Raw genomic sequence first — 26,618 nt, 5'->3', positions numbered from 1 at the left:
GGCACTTGAGTGAAGTCTGAACTAGGGCTTGAAGCACAGTCCTCAAGCGAGAACACCAAAATGACAGGACTTTGCTTAACCTTGATAAATCCTAACACATGCTTCAACAGTATCTTGGAATCCATTAGCTTTACAACCGCTCCCACCATCTACTGACTAAAGAACACACCTCGCTATGAAGCATTATTATGAGTACATGCCATGACAACACGCCCACCTGTTTCAGAGCGTTGTCTTGTAAATAAATGGCTGTTGATGCCATTCAGTGGCACCCTCTTGTAGAGAGTAGGGATACCGAGAGAGTAGACAGGAGATGTGGAGGGAGATAGATGAGAGGAGCAGGGGGGGGGGGATGATGAACCAGAAAAACCAACCAGCTCGTCGTTTCCCTGACAAATCTCTTGTTGACTGAGTGAGAGATGGAGTGATAGATGGAGTGAGTGATGGAGTTAGAGGACTGTCTACTCAAGCTGCTTGCCTGTGTGGTCCATCTCTCAGTGGTGTTTCTCTCATCCTCTCACACACACACGCACACACACACACAAATCTCATTCCAGCCCCCATCACCCCCTCCCTTCCCTGGTTGACTCCTTCACCTTCTTCCTACTTGGCAGACTCTTCCTTCCAATCTTCCTCTTCTCTCTAAACCCTCTTCCCTGGACCCCTGCACCCCCCCAACCCAGTCATGTCTGCCCCCTTTCTCTGTCTCCATCTCTGTCCATCTTTTTCCCCCCCAGTTTTCTCTCACACACATACACAAAGAAGACATGCTCCCTCTCTCTCCCCCTCTCTCTCTCTCCCTCCCTCTTTTCTCTCCTCTCTCTCCTCTCTTGGGGGTTGGCAGATTGCAGTCTCCCAGTCTTGGGGAAGGCTGAGAGTGAGCTCACAGAGACTCGGGTGTCTCCTCTCAGGCATCCAGGCTCCCCATCAACAGATGGCTGCTTTTAATGGGGAGCGCTCAACCTGAAAATCTAACCTCCCCAGTCTCAGTCTCTGTCTCTCGGTCTCCCTTGCCTTCTTAACACAAAAGGGTTGGGAGAACTCAGGTGTGCTTGCCTTTCTGGTGTGTGTATGCGTGTGTATTTGTGTGGGCATTATGTGTGTTCCTAGCTACGTGTGAGAACATCTGTCTGCGGTTCTCGACAGTGTATGCCATGTACTGCAAAATATGTGGAATCAAAGCAGGGAGTGCATGTTCATGAGTTTAGGTGTCATTCTGTGTGCGTGTCTGTGTGCGTGCATTTGTGTGAGAGAGAGTTGCATACTGTGGTCTCCATCTATGTGCGGTGTGTTTGTGGGCCGTGTGTGTGTGTTTGTGGGCCGTGTGTGTGTGTGTGTGCCCCTAGGTTGCACCCTGGCACTCAAGGGGGGTCAGCTGACACTGTAATTACCATCTGAAGAGGCACTAGCCAATTAGGAGGAGCCACTTTGCACCCACACACACACCAAAGACAGCGCACATACACACACAAACAGCAAAGACATAGTGCTCACACACACACACACACACACTAACACTTCAGCCAGGACTTGGGGGTGGGGGAGGGGGGGGCTCTTCACCAATTAGCAGAACGTGAAACTGTGACCCCAACCCACCTCCTCTCCTGGCCTCCCCCACAGGACTGTGGTCAACGTCCCTGCTGACCTTTCCCATGCTGACCCGTCGCGGACGACTGGACACGTCCTGCTTCGTTAACATTTTGCCCGTGTGGCTTTTCTGGCTGTAGTGGGAACACCTATTACAGTGGGCCCTAAATACCGTAACGTGGGGACTGAGAGCAACAATGCTGCACTGTCCCTGCAACACTTGATAAGCACCGACCATACTCGAGGGCGGGGGAGGTGAGGTTGGAACACATCCAAGTGACTGGGAGCTCATCCAGCTATGTCAGCTCATGCCTCTACGTGTTGATTCTATAAACCGCTGCAGGATGGTTGTAGCATTGTTGCTAATGCCGGTTCCCAAGGCATGGAACAGGTGTTCACAGCGTTACAGCAGACAAAAGTGAAGGTTAAACTGGAGGACATTGACAGCAGGCAAAAATGCTGAAAGGTACTCCACTGTAGTAGGTATGTTGGTTCCAAGGATATTCTATAATAAATAGAAATGGCGTAGAACGTATTATAAAGCGTGTATGGAAGTTGGAACTTCCATACACGGAAGTGTACGCTTGTTAGTAGCTAACATAGTCGTATCTAACAGAAGATACTATATATCAAACAAGATGTCTTCACATCCCAAGAATGCATTCGACTTCACCGTTTGTCTCTTCTAATCCTCTCCGTTTGAATAAAACATCTCTTTTTTTTTTTTTACTGGTGTGAAGATCCACGTAGCGCTAAAGCCAACACTCTGCTGCCCCCTTCTGGCACAAAGAGACTAAAAACGTGATCGCATCGTGGACCTAAAACTGCAGGCACATACAACAGGTGCTGAATATTACACAGGCACTGAACACTTTCATCTAAACAGACACTAGATGGATGCGACATGACTACACATGTTTCATGACAGTCGGTTTCTATCCTCCTACCCCTCTGTTCCTACGGTCTCCTCCTCATCCCCTCTGCTCTCATTCCCAACGGCCACTAGAGGGCACTGCGCGCCTTTAAATTTGCCTCCCTTTCATGGGCTCCGCGTGTATGGGGAGTCAGTGTGTGCGCACTTCTCCAGATCACTAACTACTTAGTAGAGAGAAGAGTAACGTGTACAGTAGAGCAGAGGAGCACTTTATCTATCCCCTGGAAGAGGTCCTTAGGCAGCAGAGGTAGATAAGAACTAATTTTGTAATGAAATCTTCAACATAAATCAACAACATGCAATATACAGTACCTCACGCTAGACCTTTCGATAAATGAATGTGATTGACTCGAATGAATTGAATGTTATGTCAACCTTTCTCTGTTTTGTTTCCTGCTCATCTCTCCTTCCTGTGGGACTCTTGGTTACGACACACGCACGCACACGCACCTCTGCGGATGCATGTTATTGCCTGTGACCCTGACCTGAACTTGGCGCAGGTCATCTCACAATCGTGGCTAACCGCCCCAGTCTCCGTCACGGCACCCCTACGGGGGCCACCTCGCGATGGCTGTTTCAAAGGTCGCCCCGGGCAGCCATAAAACGGGAGCTACTGTAACAGTGTGCCATCATTACGCAGTGTCATCACACTGTGGAGACTCTGCAGGAGATGGATAACCCTCCGTGTTATCTCATTTTGGAAGTGTTCCTCTTAAACCCCAGGGATTGTTCCTGGTTAATGTTATTCCGTCCCCCCCTTCCCCACACACACACCTTGCATAGACTCTTAAGGTGATCGATAACCTGGAGTTTCTAAGCAGGGGGCGTTTCTGGGTAGTGTCGTTTGTCCTGTAGAAGCTAAACGGCGAGTGTTTCTGGGTAGTGTCGTTTGCCCTGTAGAAGCTAAACGGCGAGTGTTTCTGGGTAGTGTCGTTTGCCCTGTAGAAGCTAAACGGTGAGTGTTTCTGGGTAGTGTCGTTCTGTGGTTCTCACCCGCTGTGCTTCATGTTGGGGGGCTTGTCCATGCGGACGGCCAGCTTGATCTTCAGCTCAGCGTCCTGGCTGTTCTTGGGCACCACCATCCTGTGGAGCTCTGCCTGCTTGGGCCCGTTGGTGGTGGGGTTCAGGATCACCTGGGGGACACAGGAAAAGGTGGGGAAGAGATGGAGAGGGAGGGGGGACCGATGAAGAGGGGAGAGATCGACGTGGAGGGGGGAGAGATGGAAAGGAAGAGGCAAGAAGAGAGATGGAGAGGAGAAGAGACATTTAGCTGGGAACAGTGGGCAAGGATCGCAGGTAAACACATATCGACACAGAGTCACACTTAACGTACTCCACACACACAGTGGAGTCAGTCCGTTAGTGCAGCTTGCCATTGGCAGACAGTCATTGTGTCATATTTCCTGCATGACTCTGATGAGACCAGACAGATGAAGGACACCAGAGACAATAGGTGTCTGGAAGATGACAGGACAAGACATGTCATCTTCTGATTCCACGTCAGTCTGTCTGCAGGACTCTCACACTGCTGCTCGCGTGTGAGAGTGTGTGAGCTTGTCATCAACTAGAGACGTAAGCGATGGAAGGTAGATCAACGGAACATACAACAAAACACAGAGCTGAGGGTTCTTTAAAATGTAGATGAACAACAATGAACGTTTTGAGGGGAAAATGTGACATGGGAAATAAGGGTGAGGGAGTGTGTTGGTATTGGTAGTGTGCGTACGTGTATATATAAAAATGTGTGTCGGTGTAAGTGTAATGTCTGTATTTATATAGCGCGTGTGTGTATAGTTTGTGTGTGCTTGTGTGTGTGTGTGTGTGTGTGTATGTTTGTGCGTGTGTCTGAGCAAGAGGCGATGACTAAAACAGATCCAGATTCATCTGTACTGCACCGCACTAACAAGCAAGAGTGATCTGGAGCAGCTCATTGTTTGGTCCATCTCAAAGGGGAGTCCCCATCTGTTGCTTAGTGAGAGGGAGAGAGATAACGAAGGAGAGGACAGGAGGGAGAATGGGAAGGGGAGAGTGAAATAGACAAAGACAGACACAGAGAGAGAGAAGGAAAGAAAAAGAGAGCAGAGAGAATGCGAGAGATGAAAGATAGTAGGCTATAATGATGTGGGGATTGATGGAGAGAGAGAGTGCGATAGAGAGCTGTGAGGTAGCAGCCTCATTTATAGTTTCTGTCCATAACTGTTAATAGCAGGCCCCTCTGGGCATGTCAGAGCTTGTATACATCAACCTGGTTCCGTATCAGAGGCTGGCAGATCCCAGCGACCGTGCCATGCAAACATCCATCGCTGCGGTTAGTACCACGGCTATTAGCGATGAGTGTGATTTGTTGATGTTTGACAATGCTACTTGGATCCATGATGGACCCTGATGGCTCTCACCCTTCCCAGCTCCTTGTCCTCCAGGGCCAGGACGCCCGTGCTCTCTGTGAAAAGCTTCACCTTGACCACAGGAAGCGGGTGCGTCGTTGTAAAGTCCCCCTGCGTTCCCCACCTGCAAGACACAAGGTTCCCCTGTGACACAGTTCCATTCCATAATGTGCTGACGAGCTGTGCTGACGAGCTACACTGCCCTGCTAGCAATGTGCCGCTCTTAAAGCAGCGTGGGTGGGTGTAACATCCAGCCTTCTCTAAAAGAACCCAGACTCTCCCCCCCCTGAGCACTGTGTCATGCCAGTACAACATGGCTGTTCTGATTACTATTCCCACCTCCGCTATAGCTCATTACTAGTACTCATTAGACTGACACTATATGGACTCTAGTTATTTGGTGCTCAACGCTGAAAGCAAGAGAAGAAGGTGTCATGTCATTGAAGAGGACGTCCTCACTAAAAGCCTTAGTCTCTGTCCTGCTATTGCAATGAGCTGTGGGTAGCTTGCAATGCTAATTGATGTGTGTATGGCCTGCAATGCTAACGAGTGTGTGTGTGTGTGGCCTACAATGCTCAGGATGTTTGATCTGCTCTGAGAGGTGAGGAGGCAAATTTTAATCTGTTGATTCCTGTTTCAGGGGTGGGTTATACCAGACAGTTGTAATAATTGTACATTCCTCGTTTTGTGATGACACCCACTCTTACCCAGGTCAGACGGAACGTACCCAATGACATTTTCTCTGTTTCCAAGGCTACCTCTGAAGCACTTTCTTTGCTACTTCTCAGACACAGAACAGAAACATATTTTACTGAAGGAGAGGCAAATGTATTCATTGTTTCAGTTTATCGTCTGTTGTCCAAGTAATAAGATGTCATCACATCTCATCAGACACTTATGCTGTCTGCCAAGAATAATGACAGAAATATATGTTTTTTTAAGACGAGTTTATCAGTGAGCACATCAACGTCCCTGACTAACATTTGTTTTTCTTGCTGAAAGGGCTTTACTACAGAAGAATTGAACAGTATTTTGCTATCCAAAGGTACTGTTTTCCAATTTGATGAGATCTGAGAGCAACAGTATCATTGAAAACTGACATTCACGTTAATTTGGCTAATTATGCCATTTAGCAGAAGCCAATGTGATAACGTGATATCAAACAGTATGGGTACAGGGATACCCTGTCAAATGCAGTAGAGGGGCTAGTGGTTTTGTTTTATGACCAGTACAGAACCTTTAAAGACACCATCTCCTGGCCCCTGATCTCATTTGTAGCATTGTAGAATGCAATGAGAGGTAACAAAGAACACTGTGAGTGTGTGTGTGCATGCGTGTGTGTGTGTGTATGAGAAAGGGCAGTCTTATTACCGTTCAAGCCCCTGTCAACACTACAGTCACAGAAGTCTGGCTGTGAAACCAGCCAGACAAGCAGTCTATACAAGGGCTGTAATCCAACCCAGCTAATAATAAACGGAAGACCTTTACTATTCCATGAGTCAATGAGAGAATCTCAGCCTTGGCTGGCAGACAGCTAAACACAGACCAAAGTCCAATGTCTCTCTTAAGTGGTTCTCTTGCAGAAGAGAATTGGACTCGCCGGAAGTCTTAAGTCTTTTCCGCTCAGGTCTGGGAGGAAAGGATGACAAATATACTTCTGAATGAGGCAGAAATCTTAACACCAGCTAAAGAGCAGCACATCTGAGTTCATTCTCTGATGACAGTGCTCTTTGGGGAGGATTGGACTCAACTCTGATTACTGGACTATTACTGCACATCAACAAAACTTGAGCTAAAATAACCAATTTTGTCCATGATTTGTGGACAATTTCAACGAGCTCTGATGCAAAAATGTGAATACATGCTAATAAGCTTCTGCTTATAATATCTCTCATAATCCATATATTTTCTTTAATTTTACATGGCTTCGGCAACAATGATCATTCATTCATGCCAAGAAAGCATCTCTGAAATTGATTGAATGAACAATCCTCTGTTGCCTGATCATACTAAGTGTGATGTTGCTACTTGCAAACGGCCTGTAACAGATTCAACACAACTTTATTGTCACCATGCACAGTACGAGCACAGAGCCAATGAAACACATGGTGATATTGCTGCTTTCTCAGACTGGGAGATTCCTTGTCCATAAAGCCAGTCTCGAATGTAATACAATAAAACTAAATGACATACTTATTGAGTGTGTATGTCTGTACTTTTACTTTGTGAGTTTACTGTTTTATTATTGGGGAAACACATGATGGAAGTCTTGCTGTGTTCCTCAAGGATGCCCAAGAATCCTCATTCATATTATACAACACTACACTGTGCTGTCATAGCTTACATTCACAACATTACTTAACGCTAAAGAAAGGGTGGGGTGGAGGGTGTTGTGGGTAAGAGAATTATAAGTGCTATCCTTAGCCAGCTCTACTGTAAAATGTGTTCTATACTTCCTATATACATAAAGCATGGCAATAAGGCCAACATTTGTTTCAGCCCTATGTCGTTAAGTAAAGCATAGCTGGCATTTCAAAGCTACATGTGGGTAGTGTGTTTTGGCATTGATAGGTGTGGTAGTGTGGGCTGCACTTATTTGTACTTAAAAGAGCTGCCGTGACGATATGGAAAATAATCCAATTGGGGCTGAAGGTGGGTGTGCTTTCACTGCTACACACACACACATTAATTTGTCTTTATTAAGTGCAAAATAGCTGTGGGTATAGCTCTGTCTGTCACTTGGATTAGAGTTTGATGTTGTGCATCTCTTGCCCCATCCCCCTGACATGTCCTAGACTAGCTTGAAGGTCTGGTCATAAAGTGTTTACATTTTTCTTGTAATAAACTCATGAGAATTATTTTTATCCAGTTCAGGCAAACAATGTTTTTTCCTCAGCTTGTCTTCAAAGAGCGTTCTTCAGAGTATCCGTATGTATGTATACCCCGAATGTTCAAAATCGATAACGGTCTGGAGAAACAGTCGCAAAAGTGACCCGTAGCTACAGCATGGCAAAGGCCCGGACGCAGCAGTGTGATGGTGGAGAGGCTGAGCTCACTGTGGTCTGGAGGCTTCGGCCTGGTCCGTCTGCAGCTTCTCCCCCCCCTCCACCTCCATGGTGCAGTACACGATCCTGTTGGGGGCTACGGATTTCAGCCCCTGTACCTCCACAATCACTATCTGTTTCCAGCAACGGGAGAAGTACAAGGTCAGATACACACACATGCATGATCTCTGCTTTCCTATGAGAGAGGACAGGACCAGGTGCTGAGGAGTCACAGTATGGCACTGAGAGGCAGGCGTCGTCATGGAACCTAAACCCGGAGCAGCATGATGAAATGAGACTGACAGAGTAAGGCAGATCCGCTCAGATAGGCTCAGCCCCGGAACCTTCTTCGGTAAAAAAAACACATATTGCTTTATTTACAGTTCAGATAAGGCCCAAAGGTAGACACACAAACAAACACACACGCCCTCTCAACACACAAACAAACACACACGCCCTCTCAAGTTCAACACACAGACACAAACCCTCTCTCAAACACACACGCACACAACTCCCTCCCAACATATGCACACACACACAGACCCTCCCTTCCCAATATGCCAACACACACACCCTCTCTCAACAAGCAAACACAAACAGACAAACAAACCCCCTCCCAACACACACACACACACCTCGAGGGTAAAGGAGAGGACCACGTCTGACTTGGACAGGATGTCTCCCTCGTCCATGTCCAGGAAGGAGCTGTTCAAGGAGGAGCGTTTGAGCTTCTGCTTAAAGTCGGGGCCTCCCTTGGACACGGGCAGGCTTTCCAGGTTGGCCATGAGGAGGTTGACGGACGAGCGCAGCTCCTCGATGTACATATCCTCCATGTCTTTGGACACAAACTTGGGGTACCGACGCTCCTGGAAGGGCATGAGTTGAAACCAACTGTAACGGTGCGATGGAATGTGTATATATTTGACATCCCATAACTTGGGAACATCCATAACGTGACTTGTAACGCGTTACTTGTACAGATTTGACATGTGATGCCAATAGGTTTGACATGTTATGTGCACAGATATATTTGCTTTTAGTCATTTAGCGGACACTCTTATCCAGAGCGACGTACAGTAAGTACAGGGACATTTCCCTGAGGCAAGTAGGGGGCAACGCACTTCAATTCCCCCGAAAGGGGCAACATCATTTTAAATGGCCATGAATCAAACCGGCAACCTTCTGATTATTCGCCCCATTTCCTAACCGCTCAGCCATCTGATTCCCTATATTTGACATGTGATGTGTAGATTTATAATCAGGAAGCTGTGAAGAAGGTAAAGGGTGTGTAAGCAGCCGTTACCCGGGCGACTTTCTCGGCCAGCTGCAGCCTCCCGTCCAGCTCTCTGCGGATCTGCGCCGCCTGCTCGTCCACGTTGTCCAGCTGAAACGACAAACAGGAAGTAGGGTGCTCATCAGTCCCGCCCCAGAGGGCCTGGGAGAGAGAGTGCAGAGTGGAGAGTCCCCGGACCAAGATCTTAAAAGAAGATGACGCACACAGCTCCAATCATGCAATCAGAGTCTACTGATGAGAATGGGCTGCATAATTCAACCAATCAAGAGGCAACTACAGAAACATACAAATATAGGAGACCGTCTGCCGACCTATGGAAAGCCAAAAAGAGCCTTTAATCTTTGATCAAGACCAGCTGGTAGAAATGAAGCAGCCAATCAAGACCGAATAAAATGAATACACAATGAGAAAGAGCCCTGTAGAATTGGCCTTCAACCCAAAGACAATCTGCTGGCAAAATATTGTTATGCAAATTGCATTTGCTCTATATTTTAGCAAATAATAAGAAATACCATTAATTATTTTGGTGATTAGTTTCCTATGTGTCTGTGATGAGGCCGTGGCTATTCTGTAGCTGTTGACTCAACAGCGCTAGGCAATCTTTCAAGACATTAACTTGTCCTCCTTAGCCTGGAGTTTTTTTTATTGTCCCCATAGCAGCTCCAACCAAAAAGGTTTCCAAATTCAGTTGCACAATAGATCAAAATGTCAAAATGTTCATCCAATTAATATCCCCGTCTAAAGACACAACACTTGGTATGACTTGTGGGTGGGACAAGACTAAAGTACTCCAAAGCAAGACTGTGTGAGGTCCGAATGCCAGGCCATGCTTGAACAACATGTGGAAGCAAGGAGCAATCTGTTCATCCCAGTTAAGGACATTACTGTGCCTATATGATTTAAAGGCTTTGTAAATACTTGCAATACTAGCATCTGATAGCAGGCTAGCTGATGACCCCTAGTTCTCCCCCCACGAGTGCTATTAAAGCACTGCAGAAACACTACTTTAATCATGTATCTGATATTGTCTTGGATAGAGCAGAAGTGAAAAATTCTATATAACATATCTATTGATATTGGATGATGGTAGGTTAAATAATGTTGACTACTTACAGTAGGCTAATAATCCTTTCTCGATTTAAAGTTTTTTAAAACAACATATTGATGTGCAAATGCTGCAATCATTAGAAATTATCGAAATAAGTATCAACATTTTTTGGTCATTCGGATTTATTCAGGCTTCATAAGCCAGATAATTCATCGTACTAATTGGTTAATTTAACAGCGTTTATTAGCATAACATTTTGTAAACAGGAGTTAGTGTAACTGGGCTTGTGTATCAACACACATAAATAATGATTCATTAGGAAATGCTAAATGTGTGGTTTTGTTTGCCACTAGTGACATGCAATTTGGGATTGGAAAAGGATTCTCTGTTTGTATGAGATGATGAACAAACACCGGCTGAATAATGTGTTTACATGGATGTTTATCCTCGCCCTGTAAACCCTGTACCACACACACACACACACACACACACACACACACACACACACACACACACACACACACACACACACACACACACACACAGAGAGACATGAATGAGTGCACACAGCCACACAAACACAAAGCCATAAAATCACTCAAATAGTTCCTCATTAATTATACAAGAATAGCGTCCATAATCGATGACCACTGTCAGAAACCCTTATCTTGAAATACACTAACATAAAAGATAGAAAATACAGTTTTATAGAACTGATTGCATTATTTAACAGATAAGCCTCTGATGTGGAATGTATATTTTTACAATATGAATTCATCAGAGATAAATCATTCATAAGAGATGTGTAAACTTTGTGTGTGTGGTGTGGGTGCGCGGGTGCAACCCCCTACCAGTCTTATCAATGTAAAATTGTTTACATGATTAATATATTTAAAACAACTAATATTTGCCGCAATGATTCAATGCTGTCATAAGACAAATATTGTTGTGTCCATAGGGAAAATAGAATAAATGATGTCCATTGGTAACGCAGGAAAAACAAAAATAAAGATTAGCAAAAGTGAATTACAACCGTAACACAACCACGCCCAGAGCTGTAAGGGATTAAATAACAGCTCACTGCATAGCTCTGGGCTTTGCTCAAAGCCAGTTTTAGAGTTCATGACCAGCAAGTTGATGACTAACAGACGCCATATAGAACACAGAATTGAGTTTAAGACTGAGGTGAGACAACAGTAAAATGGTTTCTTAATGGGCTTGTCTTCCAATGAAATACAGAAAGGGTAACATCATATTGTGGGTCTGTTTTGTTGAGAGGGAACAGAACTCTGTTCCTCACTAAATCAGCTTTATATTATCATACGGTTCAACACACTTCTTTATCTTATTTATCATCAGTGCGATCGCTTCATCAATAGTTTGTTGTTGTACGTGCTGTTGCTAGTTTGCTGTAAGCTATTTCTTTCATTTATAAATGAACTTTTTATGCTACAGAGCTCAGCAACAAAACAAGACTAGCAGCATTGACAACCATCAGCACAGAGAAGGGATGTTTGGGTCTGATGGTGTTTAATTGGTGTTTGGACAGTTGTAAGTAATCGTTGGTCAAGTTCCTGAACAGAAGTTGTTTCTATAGCAACAAAGCATTCCCACTGACAAAGCATTCTAACAACTTGGATGGAGTTTAGACTTGATTAATCCCAAGAAACCATATACTATTACTCGTACAATATGTCTTTCATGCAGAACCATCTAAACGAGTATAAATATGGAATCAAAATGTGACAGGGCTAACTTTAGTATCTTATCTCTTTCTTCAGAGTCTTTCATTGTGTTATCTGCATGAAGAGGGTTCCACTTGTCTCTTCGGTTTTTGGTCGCCTCCCATCAGAGCCCTCTCGTCACTGACGCTTGTCTTAAAACTTTGTTCCATCTAACAGGAACGCCAACATTTTCTGCACTGCAAGCAAACTAGTACATCATACTGTGTGCAGACACCTTCATTGCACGGCATCGTATCCATCACAGAAGCATCACTAAACAAGACTTGTTTGGTCAATGTGTGATAACGATAGAGTGTAAACAGAGAAAAAGATACCACAGGGACTGTAGGAACTGCTTTAAACAGGCTATAGCTGAGCTATATTGCATTACGTTCAATTGAAGGAGCCCTGATTCAAATGAATGGGTTTGTTACCAACCTCTGTGGATGCCTGATAACGACCATTGATTTGAATCAGGTTTGTTGGAGCAGAAAAACATCTAAAACGTAGGGGACAGTACACCCTGAGGACCAGGATTGAACACCCCTGGTTTAGACGCTCATAATTTAGACTTTAAAAGGTCCTTGAAAAGTTTCCTTTTCAAGTTCAGATGACAAAAACTGTAAGTTATGGTAATATCTTCAGTGAGTTACTTGCAATGCTTGTGGAGTGTGTGCAGTACAACACTCTCACACACAGGAACATCAACACAACAGTGGCCTATTTGCTGGGTCTCTGACTTTTTAAATGTAGGTTCTCTTCTTAACATGGTCTAGGCAACCATTTCTTTGAAAACAAGGCATATGATAGTTCTAGATCAAAGCTACCAGAGAAGAGTTAGGAGAGAAGAGCTAATGATGCTGACACAGTAGTCTACAACCATGTTGGCAACATAACCAAGCACAGCCACATACTGTACAAACCTCTACATTAAAGCCCTGACTGATTTTACTCTAGTCTGACTTACAGTACATATTTTTTGCAACTACCATGTCCCCTAATTGACACAACATATGCTTTTTGTTGTTGTTCATGAACCGTTTAAAAATATGCAAAAATAATGATGAGTTATGATGAATTAATGAGTTATAAGTCGTCTAAGAAAAGAGATCTTCCCATGTGGACGGTCACTGCTGACATTCTGTGTGATGGTGGACCCAGGCACACATCCTGAACACTTGTAGCTGTGCCAATCCTGTTCCTGGAGATGGAATCATGATTCATGCTAATCCAATCCTTGGCAGGGTCTGTCAATTCCATCTCAGACAGTGCTTTGTGAACTCTGAACTGAAATCTCAAGGCGGATAAGTCTGTGTTACTTGGTTGAGGGGGGTGGGGGTGGGGGGCGCTTTGATGAGGGTAAGGCGCTGGGAGATTACTCTGGGTTTGATTACTTTTGCTTGCCGTGTCTGTCTGGGCACATTCCCTGTATCTGGGTGAGGGAGGGATGCAGATAAGGTGAGGTGGGGATGAGGTACCAAAAGGTATACTCTGTATAGAAAAACCACAGATAGAGAAAGACAAAAAAACACAGAGAAGGAAAACTGGACAAAAAAAGTGTTTCAAAAGAAAGACACTAAAATTGACACAGAGAGAAAAAGCGCGAGAGAGAGAGCGAATGACAAAGAGAGAGAATGAGAGAGAGAGACAGAGAGAGAGGGATATTTTGAGAGCTCAATATAAAAGAGAGCCGACTGCTCAGGGCTGACTGAGGTGATGCATGGAATTGTGGGGGTTGCTGCTAATTTATTAGCCTCTCTTGTCGGCACACCTGTTCACCAGCCTCCGTTCACCTCTGACTCGCGGCGCTAACGAGAGACGACAGGGGCAGACGTGCCACTCGGGCTCCGGGATGTGATCATTAGAGGAGAGGAGGGGGTCGAGTTGAGGAGGGGGAGTTCATGGGGCGGGGCTGGAGAAAAGGGTGTGGGTTGCAGTGTTTCCCACAGACTAGAAAGCTAATTGTGGCGGGGAGGGGTGGGGGTTGTCAGACCGGGGGGGGGGGGGGGGGTCGTAATAATTCCTTCGTTAATAATTAGTGACACAGTTAATTTGTTAATAATTTGTTACATTAAATATTAATCCAAAATGATTCACACCTTCACAAAATTAACAACAACTAACATATAATTTCTGCATTATGCATGTAGCAACGCTAGTGCTAAACAACTATTTAACTGGTCGGCTCCATGACGCCGGGTAAGTAGCTAGCTCTTGAGACTTCTCACCAAAAGAACGAAGGGGAAACTTCGAGTACTGTAAGTCGCTCTGGATAAGAGCGTCTGCTAAATGACTTAATGTAAATGTGAGTAAGTTACCTAGCGAAAAGTAGCCTCAACTTTCCTCGACTTTTAGCTACGGCACTAATGCTGAAGGCTCGCCGATATAGCTGTCGGTCTTACTAGAACGACATATGTATGCATTGTTGCTAACGTGTGCTGACGTTCTGACTGTGTGCATATGTGAGAAAGACGCATGAGTGACAGAGAGACGGAGGGAGAGCAGGGGAAAGGAAATGCAGCTGAACGAATATGCTGGGGGGGGGGGGGGGGGGGGGGGGGGGGGGGGGGGTTGTGTGTGTGTGTGGGGGGGGGTGGGCTGACAAGCTGTCTATGCATCATCACACACACACACACACACACACACACAAACCATTCGTCTGCAATCATTCTGTGTGGGGGTTGACACCTTTAAAGAGCAGCTGCACTCCTCCACCTGCTCACCTGGGTGACCTCATCCCTCCTTTCTCTGCCCTTCCCACACCCTCTCTTCTGCCACTTTCTCCATCAACGTTATCGTTTCTCACAAAATATATTTTATTTTGTCCCTCACTTATCTGTTCAGCAATATTCATTATTAGCAATAATGTCATTAGCAATTCCCCTTCACACACTCACGCACGCACTAATTTTTCCTCTCTCTGACATTGGTTGATAGATACGGTAGATGGAACAATGTCCGAATATTTAAAGTAAAAAACGTAATCCATTAAAGAAAGGACCATAAAAGTTCAGTAGTATTGAACTTTTTGGAACCTTGCAATGACACACTGATGACACATTAAGATCTAAGTCCTGACCATGAAACCAGCACATCTAACACTTGCTACGACGATGGACGTCTACTTCTACATCTCAACATTACCTGACCAATTGATCACTGATCTGCTCTTTGTGGAGAATATAGGTCATCTGGCCAGACAATGAATAGATAAATAAAAATTGTTGGTGAACAACCTCGAACCAAGGCCAAAAAGGTTGCTATGGAGACCAGCTTTGGCTGACACCCGAGTAAATTGGGTTGTCTCCTGCAATTAAACTATTCTTAACATTTGGGAAATCATTGACGTGACATTTGTTTTCAGGCTATGCAAATACCAATGAGAGAAAGAAAAGGCTGGAAATGAGAGATAATATTTGAGATTTGCAGTCTACTTGATAGATGTCTTCAAAGTGCATAATTTTCAGTAGTGGAGAGTAGTGTAATGTCACCAGCGTATGCCTCATCATTTGCATGAAAATAAACTCAAATTGCCATTTGATTATACAGTGGAGGGTAAGAATAAACATCTCCATCTCCATAAAACAGAGAGCCATTTGTTTGATTTAGGAGACGACCAAAGTACCGGGTCTGACATTTCTACACTCTCAGATTGAGCAATATCACATGAATGTCAATTTTCGGCGTGTGAATAGGATACTGTATGTATGCCTTTATATGTATTTGACATGCATATTTCAAAGCAGTTAAGAAGCTGACATTTCTAGATGTTGAAGATACTATGTCACCGGAACAGTTTAGTTCAAGACTGAAGAAATACTCATTATAAAACATCTGAGATTATCAGTGTGTAAATGAGAAACGCAGGGCTTACACAAAAGGAAGGCAGGCAATCTTAAGAAAGGTAAATGACAGTGAGTTTTGGCCACGGCTGACTGGGTCACGGTAAGGGAAAAAATGCTGATTAGACATTTCCCATTAGCACCTGACCTTTAAAATCACACCTTCAAAGAGGCCTGTGGTTGGCTTAGGGGCCACCTAAGCACAGATCATTTGAAAGAAAAGGGCAGAGGACTCAAAGAGAAACACGAAGCAGACAGGAAACCACTCCAAACAGGACATTCTATCAAATTGTCAACAACGACAAAAATTCAAATCAAGACTTATCGCCATGTCACCTTTTCAGTCCTCCAGCTGGTAACCCATCAGTGAGAATGTGGACCTGTTAAGCAGATCTGTGCTACTGTGTGGGTGTCTCTGTACGTATGTGCTAAGGAGAGTGCATATAGCGTGTGTTTAATTTGTATATATGCATATTAAATGCATGTGCATGTGTCATTTGTGTATGTGTCTAGAGCTTTTGTGCGTGTTTGTTACGCGTGTACACGCCTGTATGTATTTGTTGTGGAGCGTGTGTTCGTTGTGTGAGCAAGTGTGTCTATATGTGTATTTGTTGCTCTTGTGTGTGTGTGTGTGTGTGTGTATGTTTGTGTACACGTGTGCTACTTTATACGGTGCGTTGTTTTGCTGTGCGTGTGAGACATGGCTCACCTGGCAGGCGTTGTAGAGTAGCTGGTGCTCAAACTTCTTGATCCCCAGGATCTGCTGGAACATCTCAAACAGCTGCTCCTTGCTCAGGATCAGCTCGGACACGGCGCTGAGGTGCATGCGCTGGGGCTGGCGCCGCGGGTCCTCGTCGCCCCGGGAAATGGCGTCGTACTTAGCGATCCAGGAGCTCAGCACCGTCTCCTTGCTCAGGCCGTCGATCTCGGGCAGGCTGCGCACCCGGCGCTCGATGTTCTTCTTGAAGACTTCGCGGAAGTCGCTGGCCGAGCCGCCGCCGCTCTGCACCATCCGGGACACGCGCTCGCTCTTCAGGAAACCCTGAGGGGGAACCACAAGGTAGAACGGGAAGCCGGTTTATATATCTTTATCTTGTCCCTCACTTATCTGTTCAGCAATATTCCCCCCCCATTTTCAATGTTTCATTTCAAAGGGTATTTTCTCCCCACTGAGGGGGAACCACGACGTAGAACGGGAAGCCGGTTTAGACCGGTGGTCTTCGATGCCGTTTCTCAGGGCCCACTTTTCTGCGTGTTTTAGTCGCAGGACAGGATCTTGCTCCATCACACCTGATTCAAATGCATGGTCGTTATCAGGCTTGGTCGTTATCAGGCTTGATGACCGTTAATTTGAATTGGCTGTGTTGGAGCGGGGAAACATCAAAAATGTACGGGACATTGGGCCCTGAGGACACAGGATTGAAGACCACTGGTTTGAGAACAAGAACGTTTGAGCTTAAAGTTGCACATCAGTAGAGGTCCCAGTGTCCTCTGTGGAGTTCTAATGAAATTACTTTTTTTGTGCATCTCTGTGCAATTATCTTTTGTAGCTCACTGTAGCCCAATAAAGGAATACACTGCCATAATAAAACTGTAAAGCATATAATAAAAGCCCAACAACTTAAAAGAAAAGGTATAAAAAAAAAGAATAATATGATATATGAAACGACTTGCAAGTAGATTTACAAATCTCATAATTAGCATAGGCGTGCCCCAGTGGTGCTAAATGCAGATTATATGTCTAGTTCAGTTCATCCAGGAAGGAAATTTCCTTTTGTGATCATTTAAATGGGTTACTTGTTCCAGAGGAACATGACCTGCTGACTCACTGGGAGTCTGTCTACCCACAAAAGTTACCTTGTGGGCGGGAAAAGACAAAACAAATGGCTCCTTGGTTGGTCGTGCCTGCGGCTGGGTCATTGTCCATTTGGAGACATTTTAAAAGCATCTATGCGATTGGCCAGCCACATATCTGTCTCTGAGGGAGTGAGAGATAGTGTAGCCTACAGATGTTGTATGACTAGTCTGATAGCCGAGCACTTGAAGGACTAGCAGGGAGCACAAATCTCCCAGAGACATTAACACCACCACTTGCGCACTGAAATAATGGAAGGTGCGCCTTCAGCTCACTGTACTTGTACATGGTCTTTGGCGTGGGAGATCAGCCTAAGGAAATTCAACCTGGCTTCCTTCCATCAAGGGCCTTGGTTCCTGACAATACACAGACATTTATCAAAGTACTGCCCCCCCTCTCCCCCGGCCTTTGTTTGAAACCAGAAGCTTTCCATTTTTGTTTATCATGTTAGTATATATCGAGTTTAACTGTACCTTCTGTTTGTTCCGCTTCTGAGACCCAATAATAGAGGGACACATGTTTACAAGATCTTTAGTTTGTGTTTGGAAGTTTATATCATACTCAAATAGAATTGCTAACTTTGTGGTGGCACATCTGTCTACAGCAGTGAGTTCAAGGGTTCACCGGACTAGAGAGTTATTACTTTAGGCGACCCAAGATCATGCGGAAACTGGTAACACAGACGAACACTGTAAGCATCATAAAATGGAATTAAGCTGCAGAACTGTAGCCAACTGTTATTTGGAAAATACAACTTAATGGTCCATTAACCCAACCATATTGCTGTCCACACAACATAGATGATTATTTTAGACATCCCACTTCTCCTTTAAATGCTCACTGCCGTTTGAGCTGAAAGGGTCAGCGATACCCATTAGGCCTACTAGGTGAAAAAAACCACAGCTGAGGGAAGGAGGCTGGAGCTGGCGGCTTACTCACTGAAGGACCGGTAGACACACCAACACAAGCAACGGTATCGACTAATGCTTATCAGCGACTTTGATTCCGCTGCAGAGGGACGGGGCTGGCGTCTCTGAGTAAAGTGACTCGGCGGAGTGTGAACGTCGCAACAGCTGGGGTGGAAGCACGGCGGAAGCACGGCGCCTCGTGGTGAGTAATGGTGCGGAACAAAAGCACTTCAAGTCTGCAAGTCTCTGGGAGGGAAAAAAGTCAAAACCGACAAAATAAATGTGCTTGAGTTTCCAAAGATGAGTGAGCTCTCGACACTGCGGGGAATAACCCGAGAAGTTCCTGTAAGGAGGAGTGATTTTTCCGCATGGAAATGAATGATTGAGGCCCAGGATGTGAGGTGACAGATGTAGGTGTCACAGGCATTGACTAGTAACACAGTGGGGGTGGTCTAGCTTTAACAGCAGTAGGGGAAAGGTTCTCTGAAACCGAAGGTTAAGGCGGGAGAGAAGCCAAAACGGTCCTCTTTGTGAAGATAAATGGAGCAATTAAAACGGGCGGAAGTCATTTGTCGGGTGAAAAAGGGAATAACACACTGTTGTTACAGGAATAAGGACTTGTTTTTAGAGGGCAAATGCAGAAGCCTTCTGTTCAACTCTCAATTGGCTCAAGGTCAAGATCATTTATTGAGGCAGGTGGGATGTTTGGAATCACTTTGCAACAATTAGCTGTTAACCAGCTTGGCTAACTGCTTAGGGATTTGCAATGGGCCACTCCTGTCAACACAGGATTCTTTAATTAAAAAAAAAATAAACTCATAATGGAGCTGTTTGTCTGAGGCGTCTACTATATCTATTTGTGGATAATGTTGAAGTGAACATGTAGCCAACTGTGCCATCTGACACATTATACCACATAGCCTACCTATTGCAACTGGAAACCATAGAAACGTACTCTGTGACCCAAAGATGAGTCGAAAGAACACAAAAAACTACTTGTTACTGTATACTGATGAGACATGGTCATCACAAGTCATTACTTCCATTACCTTGAACATCAAGTCTACAGATAACATAAGTAAAGGATGCACACTGCATGGAAATAACACACACTCACAACTTTAGAATGTACCTTATTTAGGGTTAAAGTCGATTTGGGCTTATGGAGTTCTGGGTGTGTGAGACTGTGTGTGTGTGTGTGTGAGACTGTGTGTGGGTGTGTGTGTTTGCATCTTTACGTCAATGGAGCACATCCCTGTCTTCTAATGAGCCCTGCCCTATAGAACACTCCTTCATCACAGCAGCAGTCTGGTGACCCGTGGACCAGCAGGAGCAGGGCTGGGGAGGAGGGGAGCAGAAGGGAGATGGATCTGGGCCCATTCCAAAAGGTCAGCCCTGACATGGCCCCCCCCTGCACAGATAGTCACTCAGTGGGGCACGGGCAACCCCCCCCAACCCACCGATCAATAAGATGGTTAATGGCTAGCCACTAGCCCCTCTGCTCATGAAGTCTCTTATTAGCTTTCTTTTAGGAGCAATCGGGGGAAGACATCTCGCATATGGGATACTTGAACCGGAGCCATCTTTGATTTCTCTCAACATTGGAATCGGGCACGCCGTCTCTTTTGGAATGAGGGGTCATGTGGCTGCGCTGTAACAATGTCCCGACTTCCATCTCCCTGTCGAAAATGTTTGAAAACCGAGCGACCAAACCCTGGACATCTTCGGTGCTCTCAGAAAGTCACATTATAACCCTTCTTCGAAAATTGGAATGCAACACCCATACAGTATATGGTATTTCCCCTTTTCTTTATGCCTGCATTTTGTCTGCTGCTACAAATGTCACCCATTATTACTAATGAATCAGCTCACCTCAGAGGAAGCTTCCCCCTGCTGTTCTACTTAATTGGGGGGTTTAAAATCCTGATTCAATTATTTATAATCAACGGTGCGCCCCACTCCTACTCCACACTGAAGAGATTCATGCGATGGGAGCAGGTCTCACTCTTTGGTCTGATCATTGCTGCCAATATCAGCCGGGATTGATCAACTGAGAAAGATGTGAGTTGATCTGGAAGGTAGAAATGATGCTTTGGCGACGTCTGAATTTTCCCATCCCATGTGTTAAAACCGACTATTCATGTTTAACATAACACAGTGGCGAGTCCTTGGAATATTAGGTTTCTATGACTGCAGATTGATTTTCTACAGTAATACATGCGTACATGAATACATAATGCTGTTAAAACATATTCGCTTAAGATGCTTTTCTTAACCCCTGGGCTGGGCTGAACTGTGTGTCATTTTGAAACGGAACATCTCAGAGATTGATTTGTTCCTCTTTGATATCCAGAGAATATATGATGCCACAGTGTGTCTATTGGTCTAATATATACCTTCAATATAGACGCTCATGCATAAAACATCCCTGATATTGAAGCTTGCGCTCAAGTGATATTAAAACATTTCCATCTTGCTGCCCTTCTCTCTCCAGCCCAAATGGATCCTCTTTGTCTTTACAATGTCAGTGGAAACCAAAATACAGTTAGAGGCCCAAGCAGACTCGCACCCAGTTTGTCCACCCACACACACGCACACTCACTGTCTCCTTGTGCGTCACCTGCGTTAAACTGTTTAGTAGGTTTTTTTGTATTGCGTTTTAGGATTTGTAACTTGTTTTTATATTATACATCTCCCATTTCCTCTTCTTGCCCAATGCATTGCTGCAATTTCCCCTCGGGGACCAATAAAGCACATACTTCTACCCTACAACCAAGAGAAAGAGATAAAGAGGAGGGGGGGGTTATCAAATAGAAGCCCATATCAGAGAGGCCTGAGCTGAACAAGTTGTTTTACTTACAGCTCTCCCCGCTTTCAAAGCCAGAGCCCAAAGCTTTGCTGCTCAAGTGGGCAGACTAACATTAATCCCGCTGTTGACCTCTGGGCAATAAACCACCCCATAAAAGACAGAACAGAAGTGAGGATGCGAGAAAAATATGAGAAATGGGGCCGTGATTTGGCTGAACAGTTAAAATCTACAAAAACTAAATTGTGAACAAGGAGTCGAAGAAAGAAAAAAAACATGATGGGATGATGTTTTACTGATGCAATCCCATACTGGTAATCTATAGCCAGCATGCCTTTGATTGCTCGCCGTGAGACAGAAGCAATGAAATTGCTCCATGATGCAGGATTGGGGAGAGAGGAGGAGGAAATGAGTCACGTTTGTCATCTCTCCATCTCGGAATGGGTCTGTAGGATGTTTGCTGCGTGTGGTTCCATGCGCCATAATACTGCCACTCCAGCGTTCTGGAACATTAATGACTCCAGTGTTTCTGCTGTCTGCTTCCCTCTGGGGCCCTGCCTAGACAGATACAGTAGATTCCTAGGAGAGGATTTCCTCTGGAACGCCCCAGGCTAGATTAACGGAAATCCATTGGAGCTCAGATCACACACCGAGAGAGAGAGAGAGAGAGAGAGAGAGAGAGAGAGAGAGAGAAGAGAGAGAGAGAGAGAGAGAGAGACAGAGACAGAGACAGAGAGAGAGAGACAGACAGAGAGAGAGAGAGAGAGCGTGTTCTGGAAGGGAGCATTTGTTGTACACTGGTTACTAAGCCAATAAGCTAAATTAACATTTAATAGCGATCAATTGGATGTGGGTATGTGCATTTGAAACTGTGCTCTCTTCCGTGTTTCCCAGAAGGCAGCCAAAATTCCGATCTGCAGCTGGATTGATTTATACAGCAGTCATCCGTCTCCCCTCTCACTATCTTTATTTCAAACGTTAAACACTTCCAAGACAAAATTAATAATGATTTACAGAAAATAGGTGTGCAACAAAGGAGATGTTTACTGTAGCACACACTGTCCCAATGCTCACCTGACCTCACATTAATGGTTTAGAGGTCTTGGGAAAACATCAAGGACGGAGGGAATCAAATTAAATAAATAAATGAAAAAAGGTTAAGTGTGGAACGAGTGCTCCTCAGGAACACAATGAAACAGTCGTAGGCCGAGTCCAAACCTGCGGGACACTGACTCTAATGGTTCCCTAATGAACTTTGCTGCTCTGTGGAGACTGAAGGCACGGAGACCGATCGGGTCTGACAGACACAGGTCTTTGTGACGAGACAGCCCACCACCTTTTATCCAGTGAATTCTAAATAAAGAAATGTGAATGCCTGGAGGTGACTAACAATGTTCCTGTCGCGAAAATAGCTTCTGACGTTTCGGTTTTCTTTTGAGCAGCATATTATGTTAGTTTTTTTCCGCATCCCTAATGAAATGCTTTAAAAAATGTTTTTGTATGCGCTTATTTGTTGGATTTTCTTTGACTACAGGCGGAACCTTGGAGCTCAATACTCTAAAGACAGTGGAGATGGTTGTGGACTTCCCCACTCACCCCCATCACCCTGTGCAACTCCCCAGTCAACACTGTGGCTTCCTGGGCACTATCCTTTCTTAGGACCTCAAGTGGGAACTGAACATCAGCTCCTTCACCAAGAAAGCACAACAGAAGATGTACTTCCTGTGGCGGCTGAAGAAGTTCAACCTGCCAAAGACAATGATGGTGAACTTCTTCTTCAAAGCCAAATTAGTTAGATTTCTAAAATGTGTATATATTTAAGGACCACTTTTTAAAGATTTGTACAATTCTTATATGTTTACTGTATGCACCTGCCCACCACAGTTTTTCCAAATTCCTTGTTGTGTAAACTACTTGGCGATAAAACTTTATTCTGATTTAAAGTTATAGTGTGTTGACCGATTGTGCAGGAAGTTTGCCCAATACCAGAGTATATTCTGGAGACTTATGTGCTCCGTTCTATCTCAGTATTTAGAATGTTTTGGTGAAACGCAGAAGTGAAAATAGCGATTGTCTTCAACAAAACTATTGTCCAAAGGCTCTGGGCTTTTCCTGTACATCTCCTCATCAGGTGTCACTGAGACCTTTGACATAATTTAGCCCGGATAAATGTTAAAAGATGTACAGCAAGACGCCATGAGTTCTCAAAAATGTCTCAATAGGGTGCATGGCAGTTACAAAAGATAGAAAATGTCAACTCTGTCATCTTCACATAATGGTGTCATTATCTGACAGGGTGACTTGACATATTCCTGCCCAATAATTGAGGAGAGAGGCTCGAGTCATTGTCCTCAGCCACTCTGACGACGGTCGGGTTGCAAGGTTTTTCTTTCCAGCTATAGGCACAGAAACACACGCAGGCACACAGAATATATATATACAAACCTACACAGTATATATATACACACAGTATATATATACAAACCTACAAACACAGTATATATATATATACACACACAGTATATATACACACACAAACCTTTAGAAATAATCTACAATACAGTTTTAAACCTACAAAAACACTTGAACAGTACTCTCTGTGCTGCACACTCCCCCTCAGTAAGAGTAAATCCACTTTCATGGCATGTTAGAAGCCTTCACTCTGAAACCCATATCACAGCAAGCAGCCGCTGAGGAGCTGCAGTACAGCAACATCTCTTCAACTCAGGGACACAGAAAGGCAGGCGGAGAACGAAAGGGAGAGCCCGAGGAAGGAAGAGAGGAAGAGAGAAAGAAGAGAGAGAGGGCCTAAGGAAGTACGAGAGAAAGGGAGAGGGAAAGGTTCTGAGGAAGTAATAGAGAGACAGGATGAGAGAGAGGAGAGGAAGAGAGGGAGGGAGGGAGGCGAGAGGAGAGGGAGAGAGCCTGAGGACACTGTGAGCAGAGTTCATAATATTTGAGCAGAATGTAACTGGTCATAACCTGGGTGATGTTATTTGCAAGTTTTAAGCAGGGGCTTGTAGTTTTGTTCACCCAAACAATAGGTGCTAAAGGATAAGACACATTTATCCTCAAGTGTCTTACAACAGTGTGCTAGGTTGTGAGGCAACCTGGCCCACACAAACTGTGCCATCTTTTTAAGTCTCAGTACACCACACACACATGCACACACACACAGACAGACAGACAGACAGACACAGAGAGACATTCACAGACACACTTCATCAAATGGATTTCCCCATTATACAATCAGCTAAATCATCATGATCAATTCTGAATATCTCAATGTTCCAGTGACACTCTAAATGGCTAAGCCTTCACTGTCCTATGACCAGAAAAATATCCTGTCCGTTATCACCCCCTCTTCTCCAATAAGCATGGAAATTGAGAAGTAGAAGACTACAGCTCAAGCACATGCACACCCAAGTCATTAATTGTGATTTTACAGCATACAGTAGAAGTACTACAACATACAACTGTAACGCTGACTGCCTCAAATGTATAGCAATGTACAGTACAGTATATGTGCAAATGCTACACACAAGGATATTGTGTGTTGGTTTCTGTCAGGGTAGGGGGTGAGGACACTGAGAAGAGGCTGCGTAGCGGGGGGATCATGCAGAGGCTGCTGGCTACACACCCAGGTACACACACTTTTTGTAAAGATCCAGACACACACACACACATCCAGACTCACACACACATCCAGACACACACACACACAGTGCCTCGTTCTCTGACGGAGAGAGCGGAGCGATATGAATCCCCAGCACACTCAAAGCAGTCAGAGTTAGGTCTTAATCAACAACACAAAGCCCGGACGTGCCTGACCCTTCATCAGGTAGACAGTTAACTGCTCAGAGATTAGGCCCAGGGGAGAATCGCATTTAGCGGCAGCCATATTGTTCAAGAGGATGACATCTCTAGAATGTTGTGGCACAGACGGTGAGATGAAATGAAGTCAGTGGTAATAACATCAGGCAAGCCGTAATTGAGTAATTAATGAGAAGCGATTTGTAATTGAATCACGATTCCTTCATACAGTGCTAGGAAGCAGTGCCACAAACAGGAGAAGGAGAGAAACATGACTGTGGCTAATTCATATGCGTGTGGTTCTCAGCATTTAAAAGCAAACCGAAAGACCTAGTTGAAGCCTTCAAACACTGAAACAATGGACCACTGAACATCTAGTTGATAGTATGTACAAGGAGCACACAGTACACATTTTTAAAACATACACTGCTTTTTGAGGAACTCTGGAATTACAGTCACAGATGGTCCAGGAACATTATTTCCACGTTCTGAAACACATTTGAGCTTAGAGACATGTTTGATGGTCCTGCGAAATCCTGTTTTCGCTGCCTGTCTTTCAAGTCCCACCGCTAAACCCAAGTGCTAAATTATAGCCAGAATGCTAATTAACCACATGGCAGACTGTGGCGGTGATGCAAACCAACTGAATAGCTTAACGACATCAATTACTAAACAGGTTTACACTGGAATTGTAACGGAAATGTCAATGACTATGATGTCAAGTTAACAGAACACTACTACCGAGTAGTACTAAACTGAGCCAAGAACGGGGGTTGGACACATTCTGCACGGTTGTAAGGAATACTGTTGGACCATCCCTGGAACGCCGTGATGTCACCCATTTTCTCTCTACCCTCCCCCTCCCACCACCCCTCTTTCCCTCCATCCCTCCATTTCACTCAGCCCCTACCCATCATCTTTCTCGCCAATTACACACACCTTTCCCTCCTAACATATGATTACCTTACCTCGCACTCAATTGTTCCTGTCATTGATTCGTACCTAAACCCTACGTTATTCCTACACCGCACAAATGACTGTGAACCATCATTAGCCACCGCAAAAAAAGTCTGAAAGAGCTGTTGAATAAGATTGGTCCAAATGCAGGGAAAGTCTAACTGCTTCACATGGGAAGACAATTGTACATGTAGGATGAGCTGGAATCAATGTGTGTGTGGGCAGTGACAAGGATGCAAGTCCGACAAAGTCTCTCTTGAACAACTTCTTAGACCTTGTATCATCTATTGACTAGCTGATTCTATTGATCAGGCGCAATGACTTGGCTGACACCCACTATCTATGTTCTGTATGTTCAAGCATGTGCCGGGATTAAGCACAAGCTTAGCACACCGACAACCACACACACACACACACAGCTC

At 44.7% G+C, this 26,618-nt stretch overlaps 1 protein-coding gene across 4 annotated transcripts in view; it reads right to left on the bottom strand.

Annotated features, from left to right (window-relative positions):
- Positions 1–26,618, bottom strand: part of cadps2 (Ca++-dependent secretion activator 2) — a 94,754-nt gene that overhangs the window by 48,404 nt on the left and 19,732 nt on the right. For all 4 annotated transcript variants that reach the window (XM_047035079.1, XM_047035080.1, XM_047035081.1 and 1 more), the window contains exons 3-8: positions 16,567–16,899; positions 9,253–9,333; positions 8,585–8,815; positions 7,962–8,083; positions 4,918–5,029; positions 3,515–3,654 (exon numbers count right to left, since the gene is read on the bottom strand). In XM_047035079.1, the coding sequence (XP_046891035.1) occupies positions 3,515–3,654; positions 4,918–5,029; positions 7,962–8,083; positions 8,585–8,815; positions 9,253–9,333; positions 16,567–16,899 (1,019 nt within the window). The remainder of the gene's footprint in view (positions 1–3,514; positions 3,655–4,917; positions 5,030–7,961; positions 8,084–8,584; positions 8,816–9,252; positions 9,334–16,566; positions 16,900–26,618) is intronic.

The sequence above is a fragment of the Hypomesus transpacificus genome, chromosome 14 (genome assembly GCF_021917145.1).
Source record: "Hypomesus transpacificus isolate Combined female chromosome 14, fHypTra1, whole genome shotgun sequence".
NCBI classification, from domain to species: Eukaryota; Metazoa; Chordata; class Actinopteri; order Osmeriformes; family Osmeridae; genus Hypomesus; species Hypomesus transpacificus.
This window is presented reverse-complemented; position numbering and strand designations above follow the sequence as displayed.